Source organism: Mobula birostris, chromosome 7 (assembly GCF_030028105.1).
Source record: "Mobula birostris isolate sMobBir1 chromosome 7, sMobBir1.hap1, whole genome shotgun sequence".
Classification (NCBI taxonomy): domain Eukaryota; kingdom Metazoa; phylum Chordata; class Chondrichthyes; order Myliobatiformes; family Myliobatidae; genus Mobula; species Mobula birostris.
This window is the reverse complement of record NC_092376.1, coordinates 55,950,139-55,963,970: the sequence shown is the minus strand read 5'-3', so window position 1 is coordinate 55,963,970 and position 13,832 is coordinate 55,950,139. Positions and strand designations below refer to the sequence as shown.

The 13,832-nt window shown below is 41.5% G+C and overlaps 1 protein-coding gene across 2 annotated transcripts in view; it reads left to right on the top strand.

Annotated features, from left to right (window-relative positions):
- Positions 1-254: 254 nt before the first annotated feature.
- Positions 255-13,832, top strand: part of mrps9 (mitochondrial ribosomal protein S9) — a 61,581-nt gene continuing 48,003 nt past the window's right edge. The window contains exons 1-3 of one of the 2 annotated variants that reach the window (XM_072263218.1): positions 255-357; positions 1,245-1,277; positions 8,313-8,492. In XM_072263218.1, the coding sequence (XP_072119319.1) occupies positions 262-357; positions 1,245-1,277; positions 8,313-8,492 (309 nt within the window). In that variant the 5' untranslated portion in view covers positions 255-261. The remainder of the gene's footprint in view (positions 358-1,244; positions 1,278-8,312; positions 8,493-13,832) is intronic. The other variant, XM_072263219.1, reaches the window with a different exon arrangement.

Sequence of the window (13,832 nt, the reverse complement as noted above, 5' to 3'; positions counted from 1 at the left end):
TATGGTTACCCCTGCGGCTGGGAAGGCGGGTTTGTAAAGAACGCATGCGCATCACGTATCGCTCCAGTATTTGTCAATCCATACGCTACTCGCGATCTTCGATTCATCGCATTGGTTCACTAAGACAAATTACAAATTAAATTTTATACCATTTGTTGTATTCGTGTATTTTACTTTATTTTGATTTTATTTTTCGGAGTGTGTTTGTGGGTGAAAGGTTACCTGTTACGCGTGCGCAGTACTGTCAGTGTGGCCGCAAAAATGGCGGCGTGCAGTGGAAGACTGAGTGGCTTGTTGCGGCGATGTCGTGGATGTACGGTGATGCAGACTGTGCCCATTGCTGGCAGGACGGCATTTGTGAGTGCTGGCTTTTACTGTATGATATTTTTTCTTTTTATGGCTGTGGAACGCGTATTAGATGTTAAAGAGAGAGAAATGTTTTGAGGCCTTGTGCTGGAGTCCTCGCCCTCATATCATCCACCAAATCACACCCGGCTTCAGCAGCAGTAGTCCAGATGAAGGGTCTCGACCTGAAGGGTCGACGATGCATTTCCCTCCGTAGATGCTACCTGACCCGCTGAGTTCCACTAGCGCTTTGTGCTTTGCAACATCACGCGATCCTACATCGACTCAGGTCCGGTACAGTCTCCTGTGGGTCAGAAGAGTTACAGCCCCAGCACGCTGATACTTCGGAATAATGCAGAAGTGCTGGTGTACTGTTAAGTATTGTCTTTTTTGAACAACTATTATATCTCGGTCTATCCACCCTCTTAAAATATCCCGCCACGGTATTTCCAAAGCAAGAGTAAGGATTTGCGAAGTCACTAAAATAGATTAATCATGCATTAATTTCTGGCTCTTGACATGTGCAAGTTGGTTGTTGTCTTCCTGTATGTCAAAAGGAATAGTTTATTATCTTTGAAGAATAAAAGTATAGCTTATTTGTTTATGTTATCTGTCAGTGGAACTCAAAAAAAGTGAAAATAATAGCTGTATGAATGTGAAGTAGGATCACCGAGAAAAGAAGCCCATGTAACAAAAATTAAAGAAAAGTTGGTTGAATGAATAGTAATGTTTTAGAAATAAGAGGTTCTGAAAGTGCTTTAGATTCAGCTTAGTTTAATGACATGTACATCATAGTGCAGTTGAATTCTTTGCTTCCATGAAGATTACAGAGTAAAAAACATTCATGGTAATAATAGATGTAAGTTTGTATACACCTGATTATGTGTCACCTTTTTCAGATTTGTGGATCATTGGAATCTCGTCTGGGGACGGTATGTCATCTATATATAAAAAAGAAGTTGGGTTGCACCTGAACTTGGGGACTAATATGCCTGCGGGCAGGTTTGCTAGAGCTGTTGGGGAGGGTTTAAACTAGATTGGCATGGAGCTGGGTTCACAAAGCGATAGTCAGAGGATGGAGCAGTTAGTGTAAAGATAGAGGCAACATTTATAGAGACTGCGAGAATGGACAGGCATAAATGCAATCAGTTGGACAGGTTAAACTGTGTCTACTTTAATGTGAAGTATCATGAACAAGGGTGATGAACTTAAAGCCTGGATTGGTACGTGGAACTCACACCTACTGTGATGCAGTACTTTGAGAGGTTGTTCACAGTCAGAATCAACTCCTGCCTAGGCAAACTGCAGTGGGTCCAGGTCCTTCCTCATTGCTGCAATAAGTCTATGGTGGATGCAATCTCACTGGCTCTCCAGCTGGCCTTCGATCAACATCTCCTCGCCGATAATCTACACACATACCCTTACTTCAAGGATGTGTGCTTAGCCCACTGCTCTACTCCCTCTACTCCCATCAGGAAAATGTCAATGCCATCTTTAAATTAGCTGATGACATAATTACTGTTGCCAGAATTTCAGATGGTGACACAACATGCAAGAGCGAGATTGATCAGCTGGTTGATGTCACAACAACTTTGCACTCAACATCAGTAAGACCAAAGTTGAAAGTAAATTTATTATCAAAATACATGCATGTCACCTATATGTAACGCTGCGATTCATTTTCCTGTGGGTGTACACTGTAAATCAACAAAACACAATTGGACAAACAACCAACGTGTAAAAGACAATAAAATGTGAAAATACAAAAGAATAAATAAATAAGCAAGCAATAAATATCGAGAGCATGAGATGAAGAGTCCTTGAAAATGAGTCCATGGGTTGTGGGAGTAGTTCAGTGATTGGGCAAGTTGAAGTTATCCCCTCTGGTTCAAGAGCCTGATGAGTCGGGATTAATAACTGTCCTGGACCTGGTGGTGTAGGCCCTGAGGCTCGACTCCCTTCTTCCTGATGGCAGCAAGAAGAGAGCATTGCCTAGATGGTGGGTATCTTTGATGATGGGTGCTGCTTTTCTGCGACAGCACACCATGTAGATGACCCCAATGGTGGGGAGGGCCCTGCCCGTGTTAACTGGGCCATATCCAATACTTTTTGGAGGATTTTCCGTTCAAAGGCATTGGATTGGCATTTCTAGACCAAGCCATGATGCAACCAGCCAACATACTTTCCACCACACATCTATTGAAGTTTGTCAAAGTTTTAGATGTCATGTCACATATGTCGCAAACTTATAAAGAAATAGAGGTTCTGCCTTGTTTTCTTCATATGGTGCATATGTGCTGGACCCAGGACAGATCCTCTGAAATGAAAAAACTTAAAGTTGCTGACCCTCTCCACCTCTGATCCCTGATGAGGACTGGCTCATGGACCTCTGTTTTCCTCCTGAAGTCAATAATCACTTCCTTGGTCTTGCTGACAATGAGTAAGAGGTTGTTGTGGCACCACTCAGCCAGATTTTCAATTTCCGTCCTACATGCTGATTCTTCCCCACCTTTGATTCGACCAACAGCAGTGGTGTCATTAGCAAACTTAAATATGCCATTGGAGCTGTATGTCGCCTCACAGTCATAAGTGTAAAGCAAGTAAAGCAGGGGACTAAGCATGCAGACTTACGGTGCTCCTGTCCGATGGAGATTGTGCGGGAGATTCTTTTGGCAATCCAGACTGACTGGGGATCTGCAAGTGAGGAAATCAAGGATCCAATTGCACAAGGCCAAGGTCTTGAAACTTATTGGTTAGTTTTGAGCAGATCATGGTATTGAATGCCAAGCTGTAGTTGATGAAGAGCGTCCTGATCTATGTATTTTCGCTGTTCAGATGTTCTGGGGTTGAGTGAGGAGCCAATGAAATGGCAGCTGCTGGTGATGGCAGGAAAATTGGAGCAGATCGAAGTCATTTCTCAGGCAGGAGTTAATGTTTCATCACCAACCTCTCAAAAGCACTTCATCACAGCAGATAATATGCTAGTGGACAACAGTTATTGAGGCAGGCTACCACATTCTTAGGCATCGGTATAATTGAAGCCTGCTTGAAGCAGATGGTTACCTCATACTACCAAAGCGAGAGGTTACAGATATTGGTAAACACTCCAGCCAGTTGATCAGCACAGGTCTTTATTACTCAACCAGGTGCCCACTCTGGCCGGATGCTTTCTGTGGGTTCACCCTCCTGAAGGATACTCTCACATTGGCCTCAGAGACTGAAATCAGAGGGTCATCGGGGGTTGTGGGAGTTTGAGAAGTTTCCTCCATGTTTTGACAGTCAAAATAAGCATAGAAGTATTGAGCTCATCTGGGAATTAAGCTTTGTCATCACCTATGTTGCATGGTTTCACTTTGTAAGAGGTAATAGCATTCAAGCCCTGCCTCAGCAGTTGAGCATCCTTCAGTGATTCACATTTGGTCTGGAATTGCCACCTCACATGTGAGATAGCTTTCTGGAGATCGTACTTGGATCTCTTGTATCTCACTTGGTTGCTAGAGCTGAATGCCACTGATCTAGCACTCAGCAGATTGCAGATCTCATTATTTATCTTGGGCTTCTGATTGCAGAATACTCTGAGTGATTTTGTGGGGGGTGGAGGGAACACTCGTCTGCATCTGATTTTATGATGTCTTTGACAACTGAGATGTATTCGCTCAGTTCCTCTAACAAGTCCTTGAATATAGCCCGGTGTACCGACTCCAAGCAATCCTGTAACCGCTCTTCTGTCTCTCGCGACTACCTCTTTGATATCCTTATTGATTGTGGACTTCAAGAAGGGGAAGTCAACGGAACACGCACTAGTCCTCGTCGAGGGGTCAGCAGTGGAAAGGGTGAGCAGTTTCAAGTTGCTTGGTGTCAACATCTCTGAAGATCTATCCTGGGCCCAACATACTGATGCAATTGCAAAGAAGGCTTTATTTCAATGGCTGTATATCATTAGGAGTTGCAAGAGACATGGTATGTCACCAGTCACTGTGAATTTCTATATAGAAATTCGAACTGGTTGTATCACCATCTGGTTTGGAAAGGCTGCTGCACAGAATCGGAAAAAGCCGTAAAAAGCTGCAACCCCAGCCAGCTCCATCATGGACACAAGCATTCCCAGCATCGAAAACACCTTTAAATGAAGATGCCTCAGAAAGGGAGGCATCCATTATTAGGAGTCCCATCACCCAAGCTGTGCCCTCTTCTGATTGCTGCCATTATGGAGGAGCTACAGGAGCCTGAAGACACACACTCACTGTTTCAGGAACAGCTTCTTCCCCTCTGCATTTGATCTCTGAATTGATGATGAATCTATGAATGCTACCTCACCTTTTTTTGCACTACTCATTTAATTTTTCTGTATCTTTCTTGTTGTAATTGATAGTTTTTTATTGTTGTGTTTTGCAGTGTGCTGCTGCGCAACTGCAAATTTCACAACATATGTGAGTGATATTAACTCTCATTCTGATTCAAGGGCAGCAGTGTCTGTTTCAAATGAAACAGAGGTGTAAAAGAGACGAGATAGTGTCATTGCTAATCAGGAATAGTATCACAGTTGCAGAAAGGGAGGATAGAAAGACTCAGAAAAGTACAGCACAGAAACTTTTGGGAAGGTGTAAAAGTGACAGGATGTTGATCATGAGTGACCTCAACTTCCCTAATATTCTTAGAGCAAAAGATTCAAATGGGGCAGAACTTGTTATATTATCAGGAATCCTTCCTGGATACACTACGGACAAACCAATGACAAGAGAGGCTGTACTGAGTATAGCACTGTAGTAACAGATCTCTTGGTGGGTGAGCATTTTGGAGACAGTGACCATCACTCCATGACCTTCACCATAGCCTTGGACAGGGATAGGAGCAGATGGTACAGAAAAGTGTTTAATTGTGAGTCATAAATTATGATACTAGACAGGAACTTGAGAGTGTAAATTGGGATCTGATGTACTCAGGGAAGTGCTTAACGAAAATCTGGAGGTTGTTTTGGGAGCACTTGCATGGGACATTGAATAGGTCTGTCCTCTTGACCCAGCGTGACAGAATGAAGGAATCATGGTTGACAAAACATCCAGTCAAGAGGAATAAAGAAACATACTTAAAAGTTTAGAAAGCAAGGATCAGACAGTACTGTTGAGAATTACAAGGTAGCCAGAGAGGAGCTTAAGAAGGGACTGAGGAAAGCTAGAAGGGACATTAGGCCATGGCAAGTAGAATTAAAGAAAACCTCAAGGCATTCTACATGTATGAGAAGAACAGGAGGATGACTGGAGTGAGGGTCGAACTGAACAGGAAACATGCCAAGATTCAGAGAAAGTTGGGAAGGTCCTGCTGATAGGGACCTTCTTGAATATGAGGACAGAGTAGAATACATTGGAACATGTTGAGGTTAAGAAAAAGGATGTACAAGAACTTTTGAAAAACATTGAATTAAGTAAGTCCCCAGGGCTGTATAGGATATAACCCAGGTTATAAGGGAATAGATGGAAGAGATTGCTATGCCTTTAGCAATCATCTTTGTGTCTTCTCTGGCCATAGGAGAAATACCAGAAGGTAGGAAGGTGGCAAATGTTAGTCCCTTGTTCAAGAAAGGTAATAGAGATAATCCTGGGAATTATAGACCAGTGAGGTTTACGTTTGTGATGGACAAGCTATTAGAGAGGATTCTTAGAAACAGGATTTATCAGCATTTGGTGAAGCATAGTTTGATTAGGGATGGTCAGCATGGCTTTGTGAGGGGCCTTATGAGCCTGATTGAATTTTTCGAGGAAGTCACAAAATAATTTTTTTTTAAATTTAGAGTTACAGCACAATCACAGGTCCTTCTGGCCCAACAAGTCTGCACCACCCAATTACAGCCATGTAACCAAGTAGCCCACTAACTTATATATCTTTAAGCTGGAGCACTCAGGGAACCCACACAGTCACAATGAGAACGTACAAACTCCTGACAGACGGGGCGGACTTGAAATGGGTTGTTGGTGGTTGAATAGCATTACGTTAACCTCAGTGCTACCATGCTGCCCTGATGAAGGTTGAGCAGTGAATGTGGTGAATATAGATTTTAGTAAGGTGCTGAACAGAGTTTCATATGGTAGGCTCATTCAGAAAGCCAGGTGGCATGGGATCCTGGAAACTTGGTTGCATGGATTCAGAATTGTCTTGCCTACAGAAGGTTGAGGGTGGTAGTAGGTGCCTGTAGTTTGGTAACCAGCGATGTTCCACAGGGATCTGTCTGGGACCCCTGGTCCAAGTGATTTTTATAAATGTGGAAGTAGAAGGGTAGGTTAGTATCTTTGCAAATGCCACCAAGGGTGGTAGTGTTGTGGATAGATTAGAAGGTTGTTGTCCTGCACAATCTGATAGGGCTGTTAAGAAGACATATGTGATTGTTGGCCTTCATCAGTCGGGGAATTGAGTTCAAGAGCTACGATGCCCGGATTCGAGAGCATGTCTTATGAGGAAAGATTGAGCGAGCAAAGGCTTTCCCTTCGGACCAATGGGATGAGAAGTGTGTAAGAAGATGAGCGTAGGTCGAGTGCACAGCTGGCACCTTTTTCCTAGAGTGGAAATGGCTAATACGACAGGGCTTAATTTTAAGGTGATAGGCAAAAGGCATGGGGGGGGGGGCGGGGTGTCAGATTTTTATTTTACACAGAGTGCTTGCTGGGTGCATGAAACACACTGCCAAGGGAGGTGGTAGAGGTAGGTACATTAGGGACATTTAGGAGACTCTTAGATATGTACATAGACAAAAGAAAAATAAAGTGCTATGTGAGACGGAAACATTAGATTGATCTTGGAGTAGGTTAAAAATTCAGCACAACATCATGGGCCGAAAGGCTTGTACTGTGTTACACTATGTTCTATATTTTTGTATTCCGAGTTGATTCTGCATTGCTATTGAGTAGTTGTGTTGATGAACCAATTTATAATAAAATCTTAATTTTAGTATTCTTTGCAATTTGGTATGTTGAGTGATGAGACCAATCCTGTCCTAGCAAGGATAAACTTGTCAAAGAGGGAATGCAGTGGGGATTCACAGACAGATTCTTGGGATGACAGGGCTGTCATAAAAGGGGAGATTCGATGACTAGGTCTGAGTTTGGTGGAGTTCAAAAAATGACAAAGGATTTCAATAAAATTCACAAAATTCTGACAGACAAACTGGATTGTGGATGAATGTATTCTCTTACTGAAAAGAATAGAGCAAGTGATCTCGGATTTTCAAATGATTGAGAAGGACATCTAGAACTAAGATTGATTTCTTGACACAGGCATCAAAGTTTATGAAACGGGCATGATCGCTTTAATATAGTAGATATGGAATAGTGCATCAGCCATGACCATGGTGAACATTGAAACTTTCTGCTCCTGTTCTGTAATTAAGAAACCATACTTTTTTTAGTAACTGCTTTTATGGAAAATCTCTTGAAGGATTTAACAGATTAATTGATTTAAAACAATTCAGATTAGATTAACCATAGTTCATTGAAAATGAATAAAAAATGTCTTAATGTCACACAATCTATTCCACATTACGCTAGAAAGAAAAGCACTTCTGGATTTTAGGAAGTAAAAAGAAGAAGAGGGATTTTTTGTTTATAGTTGGTTGTGCTTGTCAACAGCAGATGGCAAAGGTGCACACTAAATATTCTAGTCCTCCACAGCAATTTCACATATTGATAAGGATATAAACTTACCTACAATAAAAACATAAAGCCCACAAAAATTGGCAGGTCATACGCACTTATTTTTTCTTGTATTATGGAAGGTATTATTTACACCATTTGAATGAGAATGTTCACTGCTATTTTGTGTAGACACTTGTGCATTGTCATTATATCAAGAGGACTGGAAAGGTAATTTTTGATGAAGTGAATGCAATGGATGGATATCAAAATCATATGCATGAAAAGGGAATATGCTTATCGGGAGCAGCAAGTCTGTGAATAATGGTGTTTCTTGTTTTATTGCAGCTGGTGCGATTTTTCTGCAGCAGCAACTCTTTGCAGAAGAAGAGTATGGCTGCTACATTCCATGAGAATTATTCCGAAGAATTTATAAAGCAGCAAATTGAAGAGTTCAATATTGGAAAGAGACATCTAGCTAACATGATGGGGGAAGATCCAGAAACAATCAAACAAGATGATATTGACGTAAGTTAGGTCTCTTGCAGTTTTATTAACAATTTGATACATTTTCATCTTTTACTACCTCCACTGTGTCAAATTACAGTATAAATTTGTGTAGTGCAGCTGCTAGGAAATTTTATGAATGGAGCAGAACTAGTGACGTTATCTTAAAAAATGCATTTTTGAAGGAAATAATTGCATAAAATGTAATTGCAGAAACTAGCCCTGCAAGTCTGAGCAAGTATTTGTGCTTCACTCTTAATCTGGGAATATTAGTGGTTAGAGTTTATTGTTGGTTTCTCCAATTCTTCTTTATTCTTCTTTATCTTTACCCTGAAGATCAAGAAACCAGAGAAGCATTCATGTTGAGGTAGGGTGTATAATTTATGGTGTGATTTTGGTGGAGAAAGGATCAAGAGAAGTAGAGTCACCTTTGTTTACCAGGATGCTTTGGGTTTTTTAGGGGATCCAATGGTAAATGTGAGTGGAGGCAAAACCAGAAATATACTGGATACCCTCGTGTTTTTTTTCCCCTCTTGCCATACTGGGGGGAATAAGATGAATGGAAGATTAGAGGTTTTATTGAGTACATGGGACCCAAGGTTGAAGTCAAAGGACAAACCAGTAATATATAAAGTTACTGTTGATTAGAAAGCAAAAGGATAGGTATTAGAAGTTCACTAATGTAATATTGATTAGGATTTAGAGAAGTGCTTTTTTAAGAGGTGAATAAAGTGCAGTTGGAAAGAATTGGAGTTTAAGAGAAAGCGGTAGTAGCAAGACATTTCAATGAATTGAGGTCATGAAAAATGATGAGGTCAAGAATTGGCTGCATCAATAGCTAGGAGAGTTTACCTGAAGATAGAGATTATTTAAGAGCAAAAAAGAAGTGTATTTATTGGACAAAGGCAAGTGGTGACCAGTGATTGAAATCTCAGAAGATGAAATTTTTTAAAATGGCATTGTATGCCTGAGTCAGTGCTAAGGAAGGCAAATGCAATGTTAGCATTCTTTTCGAGGACCAGAATATAAAAACAAGGATGTAATGCTGAGACATTGGTCAGACTGCATTTGGAGTATTGTGTGCAGTATTGGGCATTGGAGAGGGTCTAGAGGTGGTTCACGAGAATGATCCTAGGAATGACAGTGTAAAGGTATTTGATGTGGGCTGATAACATGTTTGATGGCTCTGAGCCTGTACTTGCAAGAGTTTAGAAAAATGGGGGGGCAGGGAATCGCTTTGAAACCTATCAAATATTGAAAGGTCTAGATAGAGTAGATGCGGGGAATCTAGAATCAGAGGGGACAGCCTCAGAATAGAAGGATATCCTTTTAGAACAGTGATAAAGGGGAACTTGTTTAGCCAGTGAGTAATGAAATTCATTGCCATAAACCGCTGTGGATGCCAAGACATTGAATATAGTTAAAGTAGAGGTTGACATATTCTTGATTTGGAACAGCGTCAAAGATTACAGGGAGAAGGCCAGAGGATGGGGTTGAGAGAGATAAGAAATCAACCTTGACGGAATAGCGGAGCAGACTTGATGGACCAAATGGCTTAATTCTGCTTCTGTGTCTTAGGGTCTTGAGGTCAAATGAGTGGATGTCTCTATCAATTCTGCCTTATACACTATCATCAAGTCATGAAGTCTGTATCAGTTATGATTACCAGGAGACCAAGTTTACGAGTTATTCTCTTGGAAACCTTTATAAATGTGTGCCCGTGTCCTTGTAGGTCATTAAAATGCAGTGGTGTCGAGGACAACTTTGAAAGAGATCCCGAACTGGAAAATACATCAAATCTCAAACCAGCCATGTAGATTACAAAAGGCAGTAAATCGGACCTGAACAAGTCATTGCCACTGTGGTCACTTGACAGTTAGTGGAGCGTTCTGGAGAATATGACTGAACCCACACTGTTCAATCTATGGACCACACAGAAACGCCCTGACCTCTTCACAAAGTGGACCATAGTAGTTGTATTTTCCGTTATCAAGCATTAATGTGGTTAACCAACCTGAAGCTTCATTTATAATTGTTACTTCAAATCAGTCACACAAGAAAAAGTGGATTCCATGAATTAATTAAAACTTACAGGTACCTGTCTGTATGAATCTAGCTAATGTTAGTATTGCAACGGACAACAACAATCAGTTAAAATAAATTTTAAGCTACCACATCTAATAGTGGCAACTGATTTTTTTTTTTTTTTTTGTTCTCTCGATGTAAATTAATGCAGAGGTTGATCAGCGAAAAGCTAGGCAATACAGACACCAGACATTTTCTCAGGCAGTTTTTATTCCTATTCAGTTAAAAAACAACAGGAAATATTCAAGAAAAATAGTTCAAAACTTCTTCCTAAAATTGTGCTTGCCACTTGCAAGTACTGATCTCCGAGGAAACTGGACACTCTGAGGGACATTTTATGTCTGATGCTCTTAACGGATATTCTTTCTCCTGCATAAAATTTTATAGCAGTTTCTAGCATTTGGAGTACCATTATTTGTCTGAACAAGTGCGGTAATGCTGTGGTTGAGTGGTGTGTATATTTTTAACATTTGCTCAGGGGCAGGAGATCTGTTTAATCACACCTTTACAAATTCAGCACCATGAGATGATCTTGATAAAGGAGCGCTCGCTGCACAGCACAAAGAGAATTAGCAAGAGCAGAGGGAATATGTTATAATCTTCCATGTTTAACACAAACATATGAATGAATTTGGGGTCAATTGAGCTTGTTAAATCCCATGTATAAATCGCCCAATATCGGATTAGTGTTGGGTACATAGAATTTGTTTATTCAGATATCAGCGCAATTAGAATCTATGAATTTAAGATTTTTTTTTTGTGTTTGATATAATGGTGTTCTATTTTTGTATTTGTGCAAAGCCTGTAACAACCATATGTAGACCTCACAAACTGATGTTTACAAAGTAGTTTCTTTATATAGATTTTAGAATGAAAATGTAACAGATGATGTACTTTCTATAAAGAAAATTTTCAACTAGAAAGTGTAAAAATGTTATACATGCTTTCAAACTAACCTCTAATATTACTTCCCACAATACCGGTACGACTTTGTATGAGCTTCATGGAAATCGCAGCCTTAGATGTAGAAGGTCTTAACTCACCACAAGCAGATACATTCTCTCCTGAGAGAATCTCTCAGTGGAATCTCCCTGAATTCACAGTTTATTCTTTTTGAACTCTTAAGAACAAAAGGTAATAGCAGGTGATTAAATACCATTTCAATAGTTACAGGTGCAGCATTTACATCAATATTTTGACCATAGACAAATGGTTCCATCGAATTAGATTTTTATAGTGGGAGAGCATCTTATTTAATAAGATTATCAAATACCATTTTTGGGACAAAGTAGTTCATATCTATGGTCTAAAAGGCTTCCAAAGGCCAGAGTCACAACATTCAAATGTTAGCATTGTGAAGACAACTCACTTGGTACAGAAATACCTTACCTACTTATTTATTGACAGAGTGAATTTTCCCACGGCCACGTTTGATGTGAAAAGTCTGGTATAGAACCTTTCTTTATCTCTATCACAATTGTGAAGATGCCGAGGATACAGTATGAAGAAAGAAGAAGAAAGCCCTTAACTCCAAGTGGGGTCATCGGGACGCCGTCATGATGCCGTTTTTTTTTTTAGCAGGCTTTCTTATTTTTACGAGGCCCAGTTGCTAGCTCGACGCTCAACCCAGCATGGATGTGTTCCGGCTGGATTTGAACTTGGGAGCCTTTGCTCCGAAGTCCGGCGCTGATGCCACTATGCCACCAGCCGGCGGATACAGTATGCCTGGTTTGAAATAGACCAATTAACACAGACCCATTATCTTACATTTGACTGTTGGATATGATAATATTTCGTGGTTACCTCAGTTTACAAACCATATATCTTGAGTGGCTTCCTGCCGTGGGCCAGTAATTTGTGCTTTGAGTGCTGTACTGTTTACTTCTGTTAGCTACCCTTTTAATTTCAAAACTAACTTCAGCTGTAGTTCTCACTCCATCCTCCCGCCACCCCACTAGGAATAGGGTTCCCCTCGTCCTCACCTACCACCCCACCAGCCTCCGGGTCCAACATATTATTCTTCATAACTTCCCGCCACCTCCAACGGGATCCCACCACTAAGCTCATCTTTCCCTCCCCCACCCCCCCACCCCCCGCTTTCCGCAGGGATCGCTCCCTACGCGACTCCCTTGTCTATTTGTCCCCCCCATACTTCCCCACTGATCTCCCTCCTGGCACTTATCTGTGTAAGCGGAACAAGTGCTACACATGCCCTTACACTTCCTCCCTTACCACCATTCAAGGCCCCAGACAGTCCTTCCAGGTGAGGCGACACTTCACCTGTGAGTCGGCTGGGGTGATGTACTGCGTCCGGTGCTCCCGACGTGGCCTTCTATATATTGGCGAGACCCGACACAGACTGGGAGATCGTTTTGCTGAATACCTACGCTCTGTCCGCCTGAGAAAGCAGGATCTCCCAGTGAGCACACCTTTTAATTCCACGTCCCATTCCCATTCTGATATGTCTATCCACGGCCTCCTCTACTGTGAAGATGAAGCTACATTCAGGTTGGAGGAACAACACCTTATATTCTGTCTGGGTAGCCTCCAACCTGATGGCATGAATATTGACTTCTCAAACTTCCGCTAATGCCCCACCTCCCCCTCGTACCCCATCCGTTATTTATTTATATACACACATTCTTTTTCTCTCTCTCCTTTTTCTCCCTCTGTCCCTCTCACTATACTCCTTGCCCATCCTCTGGGTGTTTCCCCCTCTCCCCCTTTTCTTTCGCCCTGGGCCTCCTGTCCCATGATCCTCTCATATCCCCTTTGCCAATCACCTGTCCAGCTCTTGGCTCCATCCCTCCCCCTCCTGTTTTCTCCTATTTGGATCTACCCCTCCCCCTCCCACTTTCAAATCTCTTACTATCTCTTCTTTCAGTTAGTCCTGACGAAGGGTCTCGGCCCGAAACGGTGACCGTACTTCTTTCTAGAGATGCTGCCTGGCCTGCTGCATTCACTAGCAACTTTGATGTGTGTTGCTTGAATTTCCAGCATCTGCACAATTCCTCGTGTTCAGCTGTAGTTTCCATTTTGAAATAGTTCATGACAACAAGTTTCATTTGTGTAAATGGCTGCTACCTACTTAACTCCTGAAGGATAATGCTACTCCAAGGAGCAGGAAGCGCAGAATCAAATATCGCTGTGATGATTTTACGTTCTAGTATCAATTGTTTGGCGACAATAAAGTATAAAGTATAAGACGTTGGTACAGAATTAGGCTATTCAACCCATCGCGGCTGCTCCACTATTACATCATGGCTGATTTATTAT